General features: G+C 42.1%; 1 protein-coding gene across 5 annotated transcripts in view; it reads right to left on the bottom strand.

The window, feature by feature from the left end:
• Positions 1–16981, bottom strand: part of TSC1 (TSC complex subunit 1) — a 29246-nt gene extending 12265 nt beyond the window's left edge. For 2 of the 5 annotated variants that reach the window (XM_035554909.2, XM_035554910.2), the window contains exons 1-13: positions 16879–16981; positions 9788–9850; positions 8574–8747; positions 7588–7691; positions 6855–7007; positions 5097–5241; positions 3907–4061; positions 3517–3590; positions 1859–2037; positions 1294–1403; positions 928–1051; positions 439–551; positions 96–168 (exon numbers count right to left, since the gene is read on the bottom strand). In XM_035554909.2, coding sequence (XP_035410802.1) covers positions 96–168; positions 439–551; positions 928–1051; positions 1294–1403; positions 1859–2037; positions 3517–3590; positions 3907–4061; positions 5097–5241; positions 6855–7007; positions 7588–7691; positions 8574–8679 — 1336 coding nt within the window. In that variant the 5' untranslated portion in view covers positions 8680–8747; positions 9788–9850; positions 16879–16981. Of the gene's footprint in view, positions 1–95; positions 169–438; positions 552–927; positions 1052–1293; positions 1404–1858; positions 2038–3516; positions 3591–3906; positions 4062–5096; positions 5242–6854; positions 7008–7587; positions 7692–8573; positions 8748–9787; positions 9851–12490; positions 12507–16878 lie in introns of those variants that run through there. The other 3 variants (XM_035554911.2, XM_035554912.2, XM_050714491.1) reach the window with 2 other exon arrangements.
• Positions 16982–17655: the final 674 nt, after the last annotated feature.

Raw genomic sequence — 17655 nt, 5'->3', positions numbered from 1 at the left:
TGTGGAAAAGTGTTTGGCAGTTGGAATATGTCATTAAAAACAGGATTTGTTTAAAAATAAGTTATTGAAAATAGGGAGAGGAAAGTGGAGTTTACCCAATGATTTATCGCTGTTTATGACATTTTGTTGACGGTACAATAAAGGCCTCCCAGAATCTGATTTGTCCTCCTGGAAAAAAAACATACATACATATTCTTTGTATCAGACATCTGTTCGAAACAAACCTCTTGGACAGTTTCATAGAAAGAAAATTTACACAGTTACACAAAAAACATATAATTGGAAATGGTGAAAGTAGTCTAACCTTAGAAGAAAATGAGGTTTTACAATAAAATGCAACACTAAGTCTGTTACTTTGATTTTCCTTGGTTACAGTTACTGCACGTACAGCAAGTCAATGAAAAGTCAGATTTATTTGGCAGAAGAATTTTGTTGTACCTTTTTAGGAGGTGTGGCAGCAGCTGAAGGAAGTGAAACATGCACAAAGTCATCTGAAGTGCTGGGTGGAGGAGATGTGGCTGGCGTTCCCAAAGGCGTTCCTTTACCCCCTGCTGAAAAGGGGGAGCAAAAGTTCCTTCAGCAAGGTTCCCATTTCCTCCTTTCAGTTGAGCATTATACGTGAAGAATTGTATGTTTAAACAGTATCTCAGCTATTTACTTCTTAAATCTCTTTCCACTATCTACCAAGATAAAGACACACAGTTTCCAACGGGCCTGTTTCAGACTTTGGCACTGAATTCATTGCAATTTGTCTCAGTGTTTGCATTACTCTGGATGACCAGGTACTCCATTCACAGAAGTAATGACTTAAGCCTATCAAACAGCAGAGTGCTGAAACCCCGTTTAAGAAGCTGACAGCAAAATTTACAGCCAGAATTTCTATTTTAATAAATCTTCAAGGCCTAATTCAAAAAATGCAGCACGTACCAGATGTGCCAAAAGCTTTGCTGTAAGGTTGCGATGAAGACTGGGATGATTCTGACGGGACAATTCCAGGGGAGGTTGGTGGAGTGGTCATACCACAAACTGCAGAAGGACTCCAGATGGTAACCTATGCAAAGCCAATACACAATAAACACAAATCAGCGAAGCTCAGAAAAAGAATGTGTGCACTGTCAAACATCCACATCCACGCTCTGATATAGGAAACCAGATGGGAATAAATCTGAAATACACACTAAGTTCTGAAGAATTCAGTACTTCTCAGAAACATGATTTTGGGGTATTGTCAATAGAAAATACAAGCAAAATGCAAAGCATTAAGTGCATGCCGCGTGTAACCTTCTGCTTTACCTGCTGTGGCTCAGTTGACAGCTGTACTGACTGTGGGCTCAGAATCTGAGGTAGCTGCCCTGGCATTTGTGATAGTGTTAGCCGAGGAGTGGAATACGGGGTAGAAGTCCCTGAAAGTTTAAAAAATATAAATTAGAAGTATCATCTGTATCAATTACAAATCAATGATTCTTCTGGCTAGTAGTAAAGGCTTTTAAGCAAAACATTTCAAGTCCGTTCTACATACACAATGTACACAGCCATAGCGAGCAAACAAGAAACTTTTCTTCCAACCCCAGCAGGTATCTATTGCACATATTACATACTACAGCTTTTGTTTTTGTTTGGTTTGGTTGTTTTGAGGGGCAGGCAGAGGCATGGAAAAGGCAGCTTTGTCAACATTCTGTATGTCTGCATGATCAGAGCATGCATGCAGATGTAAATACATACACATGTGTTTTAAATGAAAGTTTGTTTTCCAGTGCCCAAGAACTGGACTTCAAGTGAGATAATAAGATGCCTCTTTGCTCTAAGGCCCATTTTCTTCCAGGAAATGGGTATTCATTAGCCATCAGGCAGATCTTACCATAGCTGCTCTGTGTGTCAATGTAATGGCTGGCACTGGGGTCAGTTTGATGATGTTTTAAGTTTGTACAGGGTTTCCGAGATGCAGAGTAATAGCCATCTTCATACGAGGCTTCTGCAGGGTCCAGGGAGATTTTGGCACATTCTATCACAACATCATGAGTTTCTAGTCTTTTCCACCTGCAGACAGTTTTTGGATCCAAAAGAGTAAGTTAGTCAATTATTGTTACAAACAAGGGTTCCTGGAGATATCAGGAATTGGCTTATAGGATGGCTCATTTGTTCCAGACAGCCCTGCATACTCCCAGCCAGAACTGGAACAAGGCAGCATACAGAAATCGCAACCAGATGACTTATAAAATGGGGTCTCATATAGGAGACAAACAGCTTTGACACAGAGATCCATAAAGGTCTGCCATGGAGCACTCTGGAAAGGAGGAATAGCATATGAAGACTTGGTTGATCCTGAGCTTCAGCAACTGCAGAAATCAGCTCAGCTAGACTCAGATGTTGGTCAAAATTTAGAAATGCCAGCAATGAGGGAATTATATTATTTAAGCAATCACCATCCGCAATGCCAGTTTCAGGTTTGTGTTTTGCTCCTAAGTTTTGGGAATGTCCTTTATTATTACTACTTCCTTCATTTTGAATTTTTTTTTCCTCACTAAAGTTAGCAGCCATAAAGATCTGTCCAATATTTCAGGGGATGGAAGTTCACTGTAAAGAAGAAAAAACACAGAAGGCTGTCTATTAAAGGCTGAGTCACTTCCGAATGTAAGATATGTGAACGATACCAAATCGGAAGGCTTCTAACAGTTAGTTTTGTGCCAACTGAACTCCTTAGTGGCGCCACCCACCCTCCGTACCCATTCTCCCTGTCTGAGAGAAGCCTGCAAAACTGAGCATTGTGATATTCAATAGGTTCCCATTTAGTAGTGTTTTCCTAGTGGCTCTGAAAAGCAGGGCAAGAGCACTACTGTGCAGCAACAAGAGTCAATTTCTCCTCTTCAGTGGCTGGGCCTGTGGAGACAAGAGAAAAGCAGCAAGTGGTGCTGCTGCAGGCAAATGAGCCTATTTCTAAAGAAAACTAATACAACTGATGTTAAAACATACCTGTTAAAAGAATTGATCTGTTAACTGAACCAATATCTAGGTACCAAAACAAGACACACTGAAGCCGTTTTCAACACAAATCCCACCAAGTACTTCAACAAACCAAAGCCGTGACCCAAACTTTAAGCCAGTGAAGCAGATCAACAGTGGTAGTTTCTCTTTACTTACTATAAGCAAAGTTTTTTAGAATTTTATGAAAACGTTTCATTGTTACGTCATAAAATTAAGAAAGTAAACTGTTAAGTAAATCTGTTAAGTAATTGTTAAGTAAAAAAAGGATTCTATCCCAGATATAAAATGAATTTAGAAACCCAACATCATTGTTAATGGCCCTTCACAAGAGAAGACTGCTTATTCATCCAGCTGTAAGCTTGGATGAAGAAATCCTATGCATTTACCTGGTGTACCTATGAAAATGGATGGTGAAACACCACTGGCACACGCTGTTGTTGATAGAAAAGTTTTTGCTGTAAGCCTTCTGAAATAACTCAGCTAAAATATGGTCACTTATAGACTTTCTTAATAGCAGAGAGAACGCATATATACCTTCGTGGGTCCAGTTCATGGTCCTTAGATCCAGTCACTAATTCCGGATGAATTCGCACATGTTCCATCATTGGCTGGATGAGCAAGAGAAAAAAAAACATTATTACAACATTTTTCTGATTGCACTAAAACACACAAAACTGATGAACCACCTGCTGATCTCAATTGGTCAGAATTCTGCATTTAACAAATGTTTAAAGCTAGCACATAACATCACAGCCTCAAGAGATGATCTTGTTCCAAATGAGATTTCAGTCCTTCAATAGCCTGTCTATGCAGATGAGCAGCTCTCAGTTAAATCAAAGTCGGTGTACTAACTTGACACATAACTGCCTTTACACAGCTATGAATTTCTTGTCTCAGACACTACAGTGATGAGCAGCATTTTACCTTCACTACCTCTTCAAAGGTCTCCAAGTTTTCCTTCATACTGTAGTGAGAACGCAGAAAGGAGACAAAATTGCAAGGATACATTCCGTAAAGACGATGAAAAAGAGCATAAACACTGGCATGAAGATGGACAAGATAAATCTCTGCCACGTGACCTGGAAAAAATAGTTAGAATCTTTTTCACTGCACTGAAGAAAAGAACAAGACTTCTAAGAATGCAAGCAAACTGTTTTCACGTTTGAAATGCTAACTGGAACAACTCTTCTGAAATACAAACAGTCCCTAGCAAAGCTATGAAGTCTTCTGAGAGAACAGACAACCATTCTCATCAGCTCACAGCAAAACCAAAAATTAGATACAGACCATTAAGAATGACTGGATACCGGTTGGAATTAGTCTTTAAAGCACAGTATTTTCTACTCAAAAATACCTGAAGCCACTCTAAATAGTAATATAGAGTTTGCAAGATAGCCTGAACGATTAAAAAAGGCATGCTTTACTTCAAAAGTAAAAACTAAGTTTGTCTGTCACAGAAAACATTCACAACAGACTTGACTCTTACTAGCCATCCTTCTGTTCTATAAATTCCAATCTTGCCAGCAACAAATTGCCTTGTAAATAGGATCTTTATGTGCTTAACACAACATTTGTTCATATATCCATAAGACATACATAAGTAACTATAGTGTTGGATCTCAGATAGCTTACATAAAATTCAGCAAAACCAATGCTGTGACTGAGAAGACTAGGTTTGCCAACACTTCCATGACTACTGATAATTATATATTGAAAGGAATTCTTACGTGTTGCTTCTTCTGCCTCCCCGCTCACACCTGGGAAACTCAAATTCCCAAATATCTGCCTCAAATGTTAGCAGTTTTTCCTTTTTCTACCCATTAACATCAATCTCTGCTTTTTCACTGCCATCAAGGTAGCATTTCTGTCCAGTAACACTTCAGATAACAGCAGCACCACACTAGAGAATCTAAGAGATTTCTAACTTTTGAGCAAAGAAGCAGTGCCCAATACTATCAAAGAACAGAACAGCTTTTAATCTTAATACATAATCTTCTGCATTTAAATAATCTCAGACCTTTAAGAGTCTCACAAAAGAAGGTGCTCATCAGCTGCCTAAAAGTCTCAAGGATACTGCTACACCTTAACTGCATGCAACAAAGTAGAAATCTCACCTGGATTCTGCAAGCACCAGGCTGAGAGACGGCCAAAGATACCAAAGAAATCATGAAGGTATTGTTTGCCAGACTGAGGAATCATTGGCAACATGGTTATTAGCACTAGGACACCTGTGGTGAGTACTACTACATCTGTGTCAGTCTGCAAGAAGGGAAAAAACTTGCATTAGTCAGTTAAAATAGAGTTAAACTTAATTTTTCCAAGGATGAAGTAAGCACTGGAAACATCATCATGGAAAAAGTTCTCTACTTTGAAACAGTCTGAAACCTACCATATCTTAATGGACCAAAGTTACTGTCTCTTTCATCCAGAATAAATCTAAGAAAAAGATTTTAGATTCTTGCTCCTGTCCTGTCATTTGCCTCCTGCTTTTCTGTAAAAAAGACTTGACTTAAAAAGGGAACATCACCACAGTTCCATCAATTAAGTAGGAAAAAAAAATATTACTGGTATGTGAAGCATCTTACGAATTGCATTTCCTACTCCACAGAGCCAAGCACACGGCATTCAGAGAATAAGAAAATGCAAATCTGATCAGGATATTCAAGGATGTTGGTCAATTACTGACACAAAGGTCAGAAGGTTTTCTATTAAACCTAAATCATACAAACTTACCTTTGTGCATCTTGCGAACAAGTTACCTGTCACATTGTCACATCAAGTTTTCAGGATGATTAACATGACAAATTATATAAACTATTTGGTCTTTTGAATCTTCACTAAATTAAAAGCTACCTTTTCTCAGTTTCAGAGACTTCAAACGTGAACCAAACCAAAACCTTAGTACTGTTAGAACACTGAGACTTGAGGGAGGCATTGCTGTATGGCACGGCATGCAAGTGTAAACAATGCCTGGTTGATGACTCCAGCTGCTAAATATTTCATAAAGCAGTAACTCAAACAATCAGAACCCCCGGCTTACACTGAGAGAAAGGGGTATGGTAGCAAAAATCTTTAGCTAGATGAAACAGTAATAAAGAACTAGATTTTAGGACATGACACAGGCTATGTTCAAACTCTTTCCCAGTGCAGTCCCTGCTAGCTTCCCCAATTCAACGTACGTTCCCCTCAGTAGTTCCTCTGCTTTGCCAGGAGAGGGGCATGAACAGCACAGGTAAGCCTGCGGCCAGATGCTACTAAGCTGGTCTTGGTATATATCCCAAGAGCCACCCAGGCTGATGGGACAGTCAATGTTACGGATTTTCTTCTTCTGCCTCCTCTATTCTCTTTATACTCCAGACAGACACCTCTTTACACTCCAGCATGTCTGCAGCTGAAATGGGAAAGTCTACTAATTCAAAGGTAATTTCACCATGGAATAGTCTGCTGTATAGCTCAACTGCACTGCAGATGGAGCAGAGTATATCGCCATACACGCAAGCAGTTCAGAACGCACTAATGGGAAGTCACTTAACTTCTCAATAAATTCACATTCAAGGCATCCATCAGCTTCACCAATGGCTCTTGGTCTTGGACTTGTTTTTGAAAAGTTGTAGTGAACTTTAAACATCCCTAACTCAAAATTATACAGTGCCAGATGCTTTTAGAGACAGGATTGTCAGTAATAAGAGGAGCAGAAGAGTATTCAGTTGCAATTTTTCCAGTGTGCCTCTGCATTTTAATCAACATTTCCTCTCTACTCACAGCTTAACTAAATGACATCAAAACAGAAAACAAATACCTTGCATTACAAGTATGTATGCTTACTTCAAGTGTACAAGTGTTTCAATGGACAACAGTGACACAGTTCTTACCTTGAGACATTTAAGTAACGAAAGTAGGAGAGGTGCTTGAGAAAGCTTATGTTTCCAAGATGGTTGTCGCCTTATTACATGTCCCAGTAGAGAGAGAATGGGTAAACGGGTAGCAGCTTTGCCCATATATTCATTAATTTTGTCCAGAAGGTGCTGAGAGAGGATTTTAGATTGGTAGAAAAAGGGAAGTTTTGTTTGATGAAAATATACATTAGTTAAATATATATATTTAAAAAAAAAATAAAAAATCTATATTCACCAGTTTGCTATTGTCAGTTCTGGAAACTAAGGGCATTTTACAAATATACAGGATCCAAATATTAAAAATCTGGTCAACCAAAGTAAAAATTTCCAGTGCCATTCTCTCAATCTATTTAAAAATGGTTACCTGCTCTAAAAATACCCCAATTGTTTCAGGCTAATAAATCTAACATTCAACAAGCAGACGCAGCTATGCAAAGAACCAACATTATTCCTCAAAAAAATTCAAATTGTAGAGGTTCTTTGGTAACCAGGCCAGTTTACACAACCCATGAAATGGAGTATTTTTAAGATTAAAAAACTAAAAACTCTACTTTTGATATAGAGATACTACATGTCTACAACAAGGTAATTACATATCAGAATGCAAAAGCACAATACTAACAGATGCCATTTAAATGCTTCTTTAATTACCACACTAAAATTTGCCATAATTAATAGCAGTATTTTATTTATTTATTTATTTATTTACCTTGTCATGAGGCTCTTGTAGTGTGGACAGTATATGCAGTGCCTGCTGAGAATTCGTTTCCAAGTAATAGTCTACCAGGTTGTTCACAAGCATAGGTCCACGGTCTATCAGTTTGTTTGCAACAAGAAAAAAACATATATTCTCAATATACTAGAAATGAAGCATTTATTACAGGAATGTTGCTCAACTTTGTGACAACTATTGCACAATTTATAACAAACTAGTACCTACTGTTTCAGGCCTTTCAGAAAATGAGACCTCTCAACTACGTTCACTAGTTCATGACCATTCAAGCAGTTACATTTAGCTCAGTAGGAAAGTAACCAGTGTTTTTTGATTTGTTTTGTTGTTTAAATGAAGAACAAGTACTGCGGCACTGTCTAACCTTAAAAACCTAGATGAAGCTAACTGCAGGAGTGTTCTACCCAGCAGAGGCAAAGAGTTCAGGAGCAATTTTATACTCTCTCCCTTCAGCATAAAGAACAACCTCAGGGATAAGGAGATTAACAATGCTCTCATTCTCCGAAAAGGCTCCATCAACATAAGAGATGTCTTAGTAGCAGAGAGCATTTTTTAAAGAAAGTCTGCGTCTGAAGTTTTGTTTGGGGTCAGGTTTTTTTGTTTGTTTGTTCTGAACAAGCAAAATCCCGCTAGTTCCCATAACGTGCATGACACCCAATTCTTTTTACACTTGACAAAGAAAGCGTCATCAGCCCACAACTTGAGGTTACGCCCCAGAAAAATCCAATCATTTTATAACAGCATTTTAACAATTATTTAACAAACCTTCCAAGAGACATGCCATTAAGCAAAACACACTAAAGAGAACTTTCAACCCTTAAAGCAATTTAAGTCCCAAATATTAAGAGTTTCCTTCAAGTCACATTTGCAAAAGAGTGTATCTGACAGAGAACATCATCACATTATTCTACCTTTGTCGGTGTAAAAGCAAAACCCTACCTCCAATTACTTTTAAGGATACATACCACAAATGAGATTATCTTTGAACGCAGCTGTTATATCTTCCAGGACACCCAGAACTGGAGAATCCAGCATTGAGAGGAGCTCACCAACATTTCCTTGTTGTGCCATGATGCATGTACTAACGTGAATGTGGAGGTTAAAATTTCAGGAAGTTCCTCATTGGTGCCTCTACCAGACTAGGAGTGAAGAGAGAACAGATAAATGAGCTTTCCTTTTTTCCTTTCTTAGATTTGTTGTTTCCCTATTTCTTTTCTGCAGTACTGCCCATTTAACAGTTTTACACTGAAAGGATCGCTAGAACTTACACACCTGCAATAAAAGCTGTGAGAGAAAATGTTTGTTTTTAAGACATGTATCTGTCATATGGAAGACCTTGGATAGTGTACACAGACTGGGGACTATCGGACCGTTCTGTTTCTGGAGGTTTATTTTTTTTATTTGCTCTCCAGGTAAGTCAACTAAAACTAAAGTTTTGAATAAAATGCAAATAGCTCCCTGGATTCACTCCATTCTCATTTTCTTACAGCAATTCCTCCTCAACAAACCTTTCAAGCACTGCATAGTAGTCTACACTCTGGAAGAAATATGCAGCTCGAGATCCTTTTCCACTCCTGTGGCTAGATGAGAAATTCACTGCCCTCGGCTTTCCATTATTGCATACTAATAGATCTGAGCTTTAATACTTGCAATATGGCCAAGTTGCAGCTGTTCAGAAACTCAGTTAGGGTTACTACAGCTGCCGTTGCTTGGCCATCCGTGCATACTAAATTACAAGCTTCGCAGCACAACATACCGCATTTTCACATGTATAATTCGTGCATTATATATTAAAAACCCCACAGTGCACAAGCTGTATAGATTACTACAAGCAACACCGTGCAGATTAAATGACTCTGGTCACTTCCAGAGCACTAAGCAGGAGTAAATCTAAACCATTTGGGGCTTTTTAGGTGGCTTCCTTCCATGTAGCAGTGAGGGAAGGACAGTTATCACACCTAACACAAAATGAACCAAGTTACCCCCCACCCATAAGAATCCTATGCTAAACTTTTTCAAGTGGCAGAAAGAATCTGGCTTCACATCACACCAATTTGTTAGCAAGGGTTTCTTCCCTCTCTTATTTCCAGCTAGCATGTATTTTTCATTTCCTATAGGGACTGACACGTGAGCAAGTTTACACGCAAGGTTTTTTTTACTGCAACTGTATATACTGCACCTGTTCTGTGGATGCGTTGAGCTTCTGTCTGCAGTGCCGTCAACCACACACCTTTCATGATCACTAATAAAGAAAAAAAGCAGGAATAGATTAACAAAAGGTACGAATTACCTCTTCCTTACCAAACCATGTATATTCAGAACAACGTTAAATTCTTTACCAAGAACAGCAGAGCTAGGCACCTCCTGTACAAGGAGAGTCAGCCTTTAGCTTGAAAAACCCCAAGAAGTGTTGCACAGTTGTCCTTTCGGGAATTGTCCACAGGTTAGGCTGTGCAACGGCCTCAAACTAGATGGCCTTCGCAACAAGGTTATAGCTTTGCACTGTGAACCTTAAGAAGCTGCTAAAGAGTTTTATTTATGGGAAGTAAAATCTTGCACACACACGTCTTCTCTTATCATACCAAATTCTGACTCCAGAATAATTACTGCCTAAGTCTCCAGTCTCTAGTCAAAACACTGTTACACATTAGCCAAGGACCATATATCAGTGTTCTATTTTAGGAGATAATGCTGTAATTACTTATATATGTATTATTTTCCTGAAAGCTCACGTTTGACAGAGTTACTGGACAGCAGGAGTTAACCCGTCTCCCGGTAAACTTCGTCATTTGCAACATATCACTTCCTAGTTGCAAAGCTGCCCAAGGTCACTTTTATTAGGGACACAAGCCACCAGCTTACTTAATTTGGCACTGATTGCAAATTCAAAGGTGATAATATAGCACCACACACACCACAGGCATTTCTATAGCAACAAACTTTCTTAAAGGGTTTCAGTAATCACAGTGCCAGAACACAAAAGCACCCTCGATTTTCGACGATCAGAGCTGAGCAGTCCAAGTAAGATTTCTGTTCCGCTCCGAGCAGCTAGCAGTCTGCTAATGGAAGAGCTGAATGCCATTTCTTTTTGCATCCCGTGTTGGCAAGACCTTAAAAACTACAGACTTAAAAACTGGCTGGTACTATAAGCAAGACTTTCAAACTAAAGATAATAAAATGGAAACTTGGGGGTGGGGAGAAGAGTCGCTTTTTACTGAAATGCGTAACAGACTCCAGCCTGCTTTCCAAAAAGATTCGGGGTGGGATTTGCTGTTTTTGTGGGATATTTTTTTGACTCTATATTGTGCAGACTTCCAAGCTTCAACTTCTTCCTCAAGGAGCTTGCTGTTGAGCGGGGCAACAATGTTCAAAGAGCAACACCATCCATTCGAAAGTTTAAAGTCACTCATCCGTGCAGCCTGAGGAGTCAACCTCCTACTTTGATACTCATTTTCAGGAGTCAAGGCTTTGTTAGTTTCTACAAACCTCTCTAGTATTAAATGTATTAAATTCCAGTTGTATTCAGGTACCCTGAATGCACACAGTCCCAGAACAGCACTGCAGAGCCATATGAGGATATAGTTCCCTACCAGAAATCTGTGTATTTCTGAGAACACGGCCTTCGAGTCCGTACAGGGCTTGCTAACAAAGGTGCCTCAGTTTCCATCAGGTTACAGCCTCAGCTACGGTTAAGCAAGAGATTCACCGGCTTCTGAGCAACCTGAACGAGTTGTCTAAAGCCTTGTTAACAAAAGAGATGCACGACCACACCCCCGAATCAGCTGCAAGCAAAACCTGTTTTAAGAATTAAAGCAGCACAAACACCAGTCTCTGGTTTTTGTTCTTTTACCCCATCAAGACCTTGTCAACACTGTTTCCTTTGTTCCCCGGCTCCACTGCCAAAGCAACTGCCATGCACAGAATCAAGGACTCCTCACCACAACCAATGCTTTTATTCCTTATTTTCCTCTAGGACTGCTATTACGTTTGGAGCAGATCTTCATGACACCGGTAAAAACCTCAAGAGCAGGTTTCACTAATTCTGCTATTGCCAGAGGGGAGCGATCGCGTGGTGAAATTGGAACCCAACTACGCAGCCAACAGAAGCTGGGTTTTGGTTGTCAGCTTCAGCAAGACGCTTGCAGTCAGATGGGGAAAAGCCAGGTTTCAGTGCTCAGCAGGTAGGAGGATTCCAAACCTTACACCATTGGCCTGATGGCCCGCACAAACACCACGATCAGATAAAAGCGAGGCTGACAACGCAACCTTAGTTCATGATAACTACACGTGCAGGTAACTACTAACTTCCCAAGCTCCCTAACTAATTCAACCAGATGGCTCAAGGGACCTCGTGCCAATAAATCCAGCGTAATCCACATGAACTTGTCTATCAGTCAACTGTGTGCTCAACGTGCTTCACGTGAAGTGAAGCAATCTCCACTCCAGAAGCCAGCATTCAAAATATTAAAAGTATTCTGGCCTAGGTCAGAACATGGGGCAGTATTACAGAGTCATTTCATTACGCACAACGTTTATCTGCTGGAATCACACAAAAACAGCGCAATGTTGTCACCCCTCTACACGCAAGCAGTCATGTTTTTAAAAGGCAAATCGGTTTTTCCGATCCAAGATCTCCTTTGAGATTGTCATTTGTGAGGAACAGATTTGAAATCCTGGCTCCTCTAACCTAACATCGGGACCACGATGCCCAACACAAATGAACAAACCAGGAAATTCCAGCAACGGTGTTTAACTGTCACACGTTTTCTCTTCTTTTAGCCAAAGACAGCTGAATAAGTAGTTTACATGTAACAGGCACTGAACTTGAACGTGAAACCACTGAGCTCCAGAAGACGGAAGCAGTTCCCAGGAGCCGTGGTACCTGTGATTTATGAATAATCCCCCCAGTAATTTGCGATGGGGTTTTCAAATCCCGTAGATAAGGAACCCAGGACAGGCCACGTCAGGGAACTTCCACTATCTTGTAAAACACTGAGATCATCACTGAAAGCCAGGGTATTTTGCATCTGGGATCGTTGTAACACCTGTGGTGAACAGGATCGCCCTGAAACCTTTATAGTATCACATCGCGGCCACGTCTTTCTCCTCAAACACATGGTACATGAGATGAATCTCTAATTCTTCCATCCCAGGCTCTTGCAATCATTCCCCTATTAGAAGAATTTCCAAATCCACGCAGCCACGCTTTAAACTGCCAGGATTAAAACGAAGTAACTTTTCCATGCAGTTTGAGGCACCGACTCTTCGCTAACATTTTTGTTAGTTTTGTATGAAATATCCAAGGCACTAAGTAGTAAAGACTGAAAAAAAACAACAGCGTTTAATTACCTTTTAAAATGCAACATTTTGGTCTCACTGGAAGACACAAACATCGACAGCAAGCTTCTCATTCTTACATTCAAGACCTTTTATAAAGACAAATTTAACTGAAGTATGAACTTTAAGTACCAATACTTAAAGACTTCAGAGCCAGCTTAAAGGAATTGAAGGAGAAACCAAGAAGCAAATAACCAATTTGTTGTTGTTTTTTTTTAAAAACAGATTTTCAGTGCATAATTTAACCACAACACAATATAGTTAAGCTGCAAACTGAAGAAAAAGTGGAAGACTGTATAAATATTCATTGGAACAGGCTACACAGAGAATGAGATAACGGAGTATTTCAAAAGATTATGACTTCTCTAAGTATTTCTGTCAAGAGATGTTCTTCAGTTCAGTGTATTTTTATCTCAAGCCAAACGAAAAAGCAGCTGGTAGTGCCAGTTATGCTTCGGTGAGGGGTGGGGAGGAGGGGGCACACTCAGCACACGCACATATTCCTCCACAACGTCCTCAGCATTTCTGTAATAACGCCCAAAGCACTTGGGGGGGGGGGGAAGAGCAGCGTGCATGTGGCCAGCACCAGCATTTCATCCCTCTTCGTTAATCACACGTTGAATTTGGGACGCGCAAGGAAAGGGTTATTTACCCCCCACCAACGAGGGAAGAGGGGGATTTTAACAACATAAGACCACTGTTGACAGCACTGAAGTGAAGCCAGACCTCAAGACTTCATTTTTTCCATCTGATTTCCCCTGCAGGCAAAGCAAGGCCCACAGGTATTGCTTTGGCAGAGGCCACGACTGAGAAGTATTTTACAGTGACCATGATTTTTGAAGGAAAATTCAGATAAGAAAGCAGCCCCTCATGTTCAAAACTTTGAAATGTTCTGCAGTCATAGAAGGATAAGCCTCCCTCCCATCTGACACACCATAATTCGAGCCTGTTTTAGGTTTCCTAGAAATATCTGATTTTGTAATTTCTTCACAACTAAACGCTACTGCCACAGAAGTGACAGTGCCTGCGGAAAACGAGCAGTGAGTGAAAACCGACAGCAGGGACAAAAAGCAATGGTGGCAATCGGGCAGTAAGCAGCTGATCACGCCCCTTCTCACCCCCTAAAAATAACAGCCCTAATCAATTTAAGCCTCAGATCAGATGGATCATTACAGCTGGCAATACAATAAATTTAATTTATTTATAATAATCCGAGTGTTTGCCTTCTTCTAGTAGTCTGCATTTTTCTGGTTATTTTACAATCTGATACAAGATCCCACACCTAAACTCAGTAATTATTTCATAAAATAATTAATTAGTACATTCACTCTCACGTACTTTGTTACAGGTGCTTAACTGAAGCAGGAAGATCACAAAAAAACCAACACCCTCAAATAAAAAGAGAGAATCACATTCAGCATTTTTAACGATTCTTTTGAAACTATGCTGTGCCAATACATTACGCTAATTGCTACCCATCAAACTTCTGTCAGAGGGAAGATTATTTAAAAGCAATGCATGCTGAAAAAAAGCCCAAACACAGCAGAGCTTAACACTTAACCCTTTGGCAGGAGCCATCCTAGTAACTCAGTTACTAACCTGAAAGGGAATTATTTTTGTTCCTTATATACAACCATATATATCAATAACAAATAAGAGCAAGCACTATTTTTCAATGCCAATTTAATTAACTGTACACAAGGAAAATAAATTAAATGAAGGAATCATTTTAAAACTATGAAGAGGGGAATGGAGAGCTCTAGATTTCACAGCAGCACAATGACTGAGGCTCCCAAATCTCTGCAGCACTGTTTTTTTTTGCCACCAAAAGATTCCTTTAAACAAATTCCAAGAGTTATGCTGCAATTCAATAAACCTTGAAACCCTGCAAACTAACTACTGTACTCAGTCAAGTCATTTTAACAACCCAAAGAATTAAAGCAGGCATTACACACAACACAGAACCAGATGATGTCACTTTTCTTAAATTAAAACTAAAAAAGAGTAATACCCAGGGAAGCGATGGCAGCCCACTGATTCAAGAAGTTTGCTCGGTGTTTTCACGTGATACCCAAAAACGTGCTTATGCTAACAGAGCAAGCATTATTACTTGTCTTCAGCACATTTATTAAACTACATGAAAATAGAGCAGCTACATGCTATACCAAGATCCTAAGTTGCAATATTCTCTCAAAAAAATATGGCTACAAAAACACCTAGCTGCAACATGCCATAGAATCTGGTACTCTTCCGTGCTTCCACCATTAAAAAGCGCATTGACTATTTATTTGACTCGCTTATTGTGAAAGATATCTTTTCCAAAGAGATATCTGTGTGTGTGCATGCATCTTGCAGGCTATCACGTTCTTATAGAGACTGACTTTAATAATCACATCAGCAGCTTGTTACAGATGTGACAAGGTGTCTGACAGTTGTAAGAATGTCAGGGATCGGTACAAGTCAACATCCCAGCAGTTCAGCTCTAAGTGGGGCCAGCATTAAATTAGAAAGTTACTGACTGGAACTTGTTTGTTCCAAACACCAGCACGTCTGCAACTGGGCAGTACATCCCACTTAAGAACCTTTTAATAATGCTGCTTTTTATTAGTCACCGTAAGAGTAAACTCTCACGTAACAGAGTCAAATAGCTGAGATTGAAAAACAGCCAAAGATAAAATCATTTTTAATTAAAGCCTATCTCATGACACATTAGATATTCTGACTGCATTTTCATCTGAGTAAGCCGATGTCACCCCACATAAATACAATTTAACCTAGGGTTGATGAGGCTGTGAACTAAAAAACAGAAGAGGTGAGGTGTTTTTTTTTGTTGTTCGTTTGCTTTTTGTTTTGTTTGTTTAAACAGAGTAAGGGGTTTTAAATCGTTGATTATAAGCTTAAACGTAACTTAGCTCGTTCTGATAATCAAGCAGATCTGGTGCGTTACTGCTGCTTAGCAAAGTAAAATCAACTTCAGACAGATGTTTTCCCAATGCCTGCACTGATTATTAGGACTTTTGAGTTTTCAAATATTCAGCTGCCAGTTCTCTGCATTCATACACATAAACCAAGGAGGGTCTTTTCCTATCTGATGGGATCACTTCACTAGTATGGCTCCAGGTATGATGGATTTCTAACAACTTGCCAGGAAGGCAGCATTAGGACACTACACAATCAGAGCAGGCAAAGAACGAAAGCCTTCTGCATTACCGTCCACTGGAAGGTTCTGCGCAAAAAGCAGTTCTGGAAACGGTTCTGCAGACAAAGGCTGATCCCCGTTTCCGTGGGTTTTGAATCACATACTCCTTTAAGGCATGTGTTTCTCACTGACTGCCTTGTAAAGGGCTCATTAAAGGAAAAGGGAGGGGGGGAGAGAAGCACGGACTAACAGGCAGCACCACGACCGCCTGCCTGCCTGACACAGCGCGAAAACTTCCCAGCTGCACCCTTCCAACTTCTCGGTGACAAAAGGTCTTCGTGCACAAGTAAACAACCCCCTGGCTTCACGCTGGGTCCCGACGAAGCGAGGAAAACCCAGGAGCCCCGGCGGGCAGCGGGAGGCCCGGGGGCTGCCAGCCCGGGACGGGGCACCCTGGGGCCACCTCAGCACCCGGCCCCCCTCAGCGGGTCCGGGCGGGGTGGGGGTGGGGGGGCGATCCCGGTGCCCGCTCCTCAGCGCCCACGGCTGAGGGGGCGAGGGCGGAGAAGGACAGAGGGCCGGGACGAGGGACGGACGGACGGACGGATGGTCAGGGGGCGCAGGGGGGACAGGGGGGGGCGCAGGGGGGACAGGGGGGGACGCCGCGCCCCCTGCCCAGGCTCCCTCCCCTCGCCCCCCCACCCCCGTTCCCGTCCCCCCCCGCTCCCCCGCCCCCGTTCCCGTGCCCCCCGCCGCCGCCCCAGCGCGGGGGCAGGAGGCGGCCGGGCGCTCACCTCAGCCCCTGCCGCCCGCCGCCGCTCCCCCCCTCAGGCCTCCTCCGGCCCGCAGGGCGCCGCCATCTTGGCCCTGCCTCCCCCTCCCCCCTCCCAACCAGTCACCGGGCGGCTCGCGGCTGGAATCCCTTCGCGGAATAAAGTAGTCCCGCGCCGCCCCCAGCCCGCTGCTCCTCTACGGGATCCCCGCCGGCCCCTCGCCGCCCAGCTCGGGGTGTTCGCTCTCACGGGGCTTTCCCCCCGGGGTGCGCGCGTGTTTGTGGGGGGGAGGGGAAAGGGGAGAGAGCTGAAAAGATCCCCGCGGCGGAAGGATCTGGGAGCGGGAGCGAGGCGGCTCGGCGGAGGGGGTCGCGTGATTCTGGGGGCGGGGCCTCGGAGGGGGCGGTCACGTGGGGCGAGGGGGCGGGGCCGGGCGGCGGCCGGTAAACAAGGCTGGGGGAGCGGGGGGGCGCCGCCATTGGGGCCGGGTCCTGTCAGCGCCCCGCGCCCTGTCAGCGCCCCAAAACCGCCCCCTTTTGCCCCATTTGCCCATTGTCCACCAGGCAGCAGGCCACGGGGCTGAGTTCTCACGCAAAGCATAGACAAGGATTTTGTTTTTATCCTGAAATGCAGCAGCTACATGGCGCACAAAACCTCCTCCTTCCTTTCCCTTTAGATCTTTGTCCATCCCTGTAGAAGTAAACAGCGCTCAGGAGAAAGAAAATTACCCCGGGGAAGGTTCTCCAGCCTTCATTCCCGTATGCCACTCAACTTTCTGCTCTGTCTCAGCCCTCAGAC

Source organism: Cygnus atratus, chromosome 19 (assembly GCF_013377495.2).
Source record: "Cygnus atratus isolate AKBS03 ecotype Queensland, Australia chromosome 19, CAtr_DNAZoo_HiC_assembly, whole genome shotgun sequence".
In the NCBI taxonomy this organism is placed as follows: Eukaryota; Metazoa; Chordata; class Aves; order Anseriformes; family Anatidae; genus Cygnus; species Cygnus atratus.
Note: the sequence above shows the minus strand (reverse complement) of the source record. Positions and strands in the feature narration are given on the sequence as shown.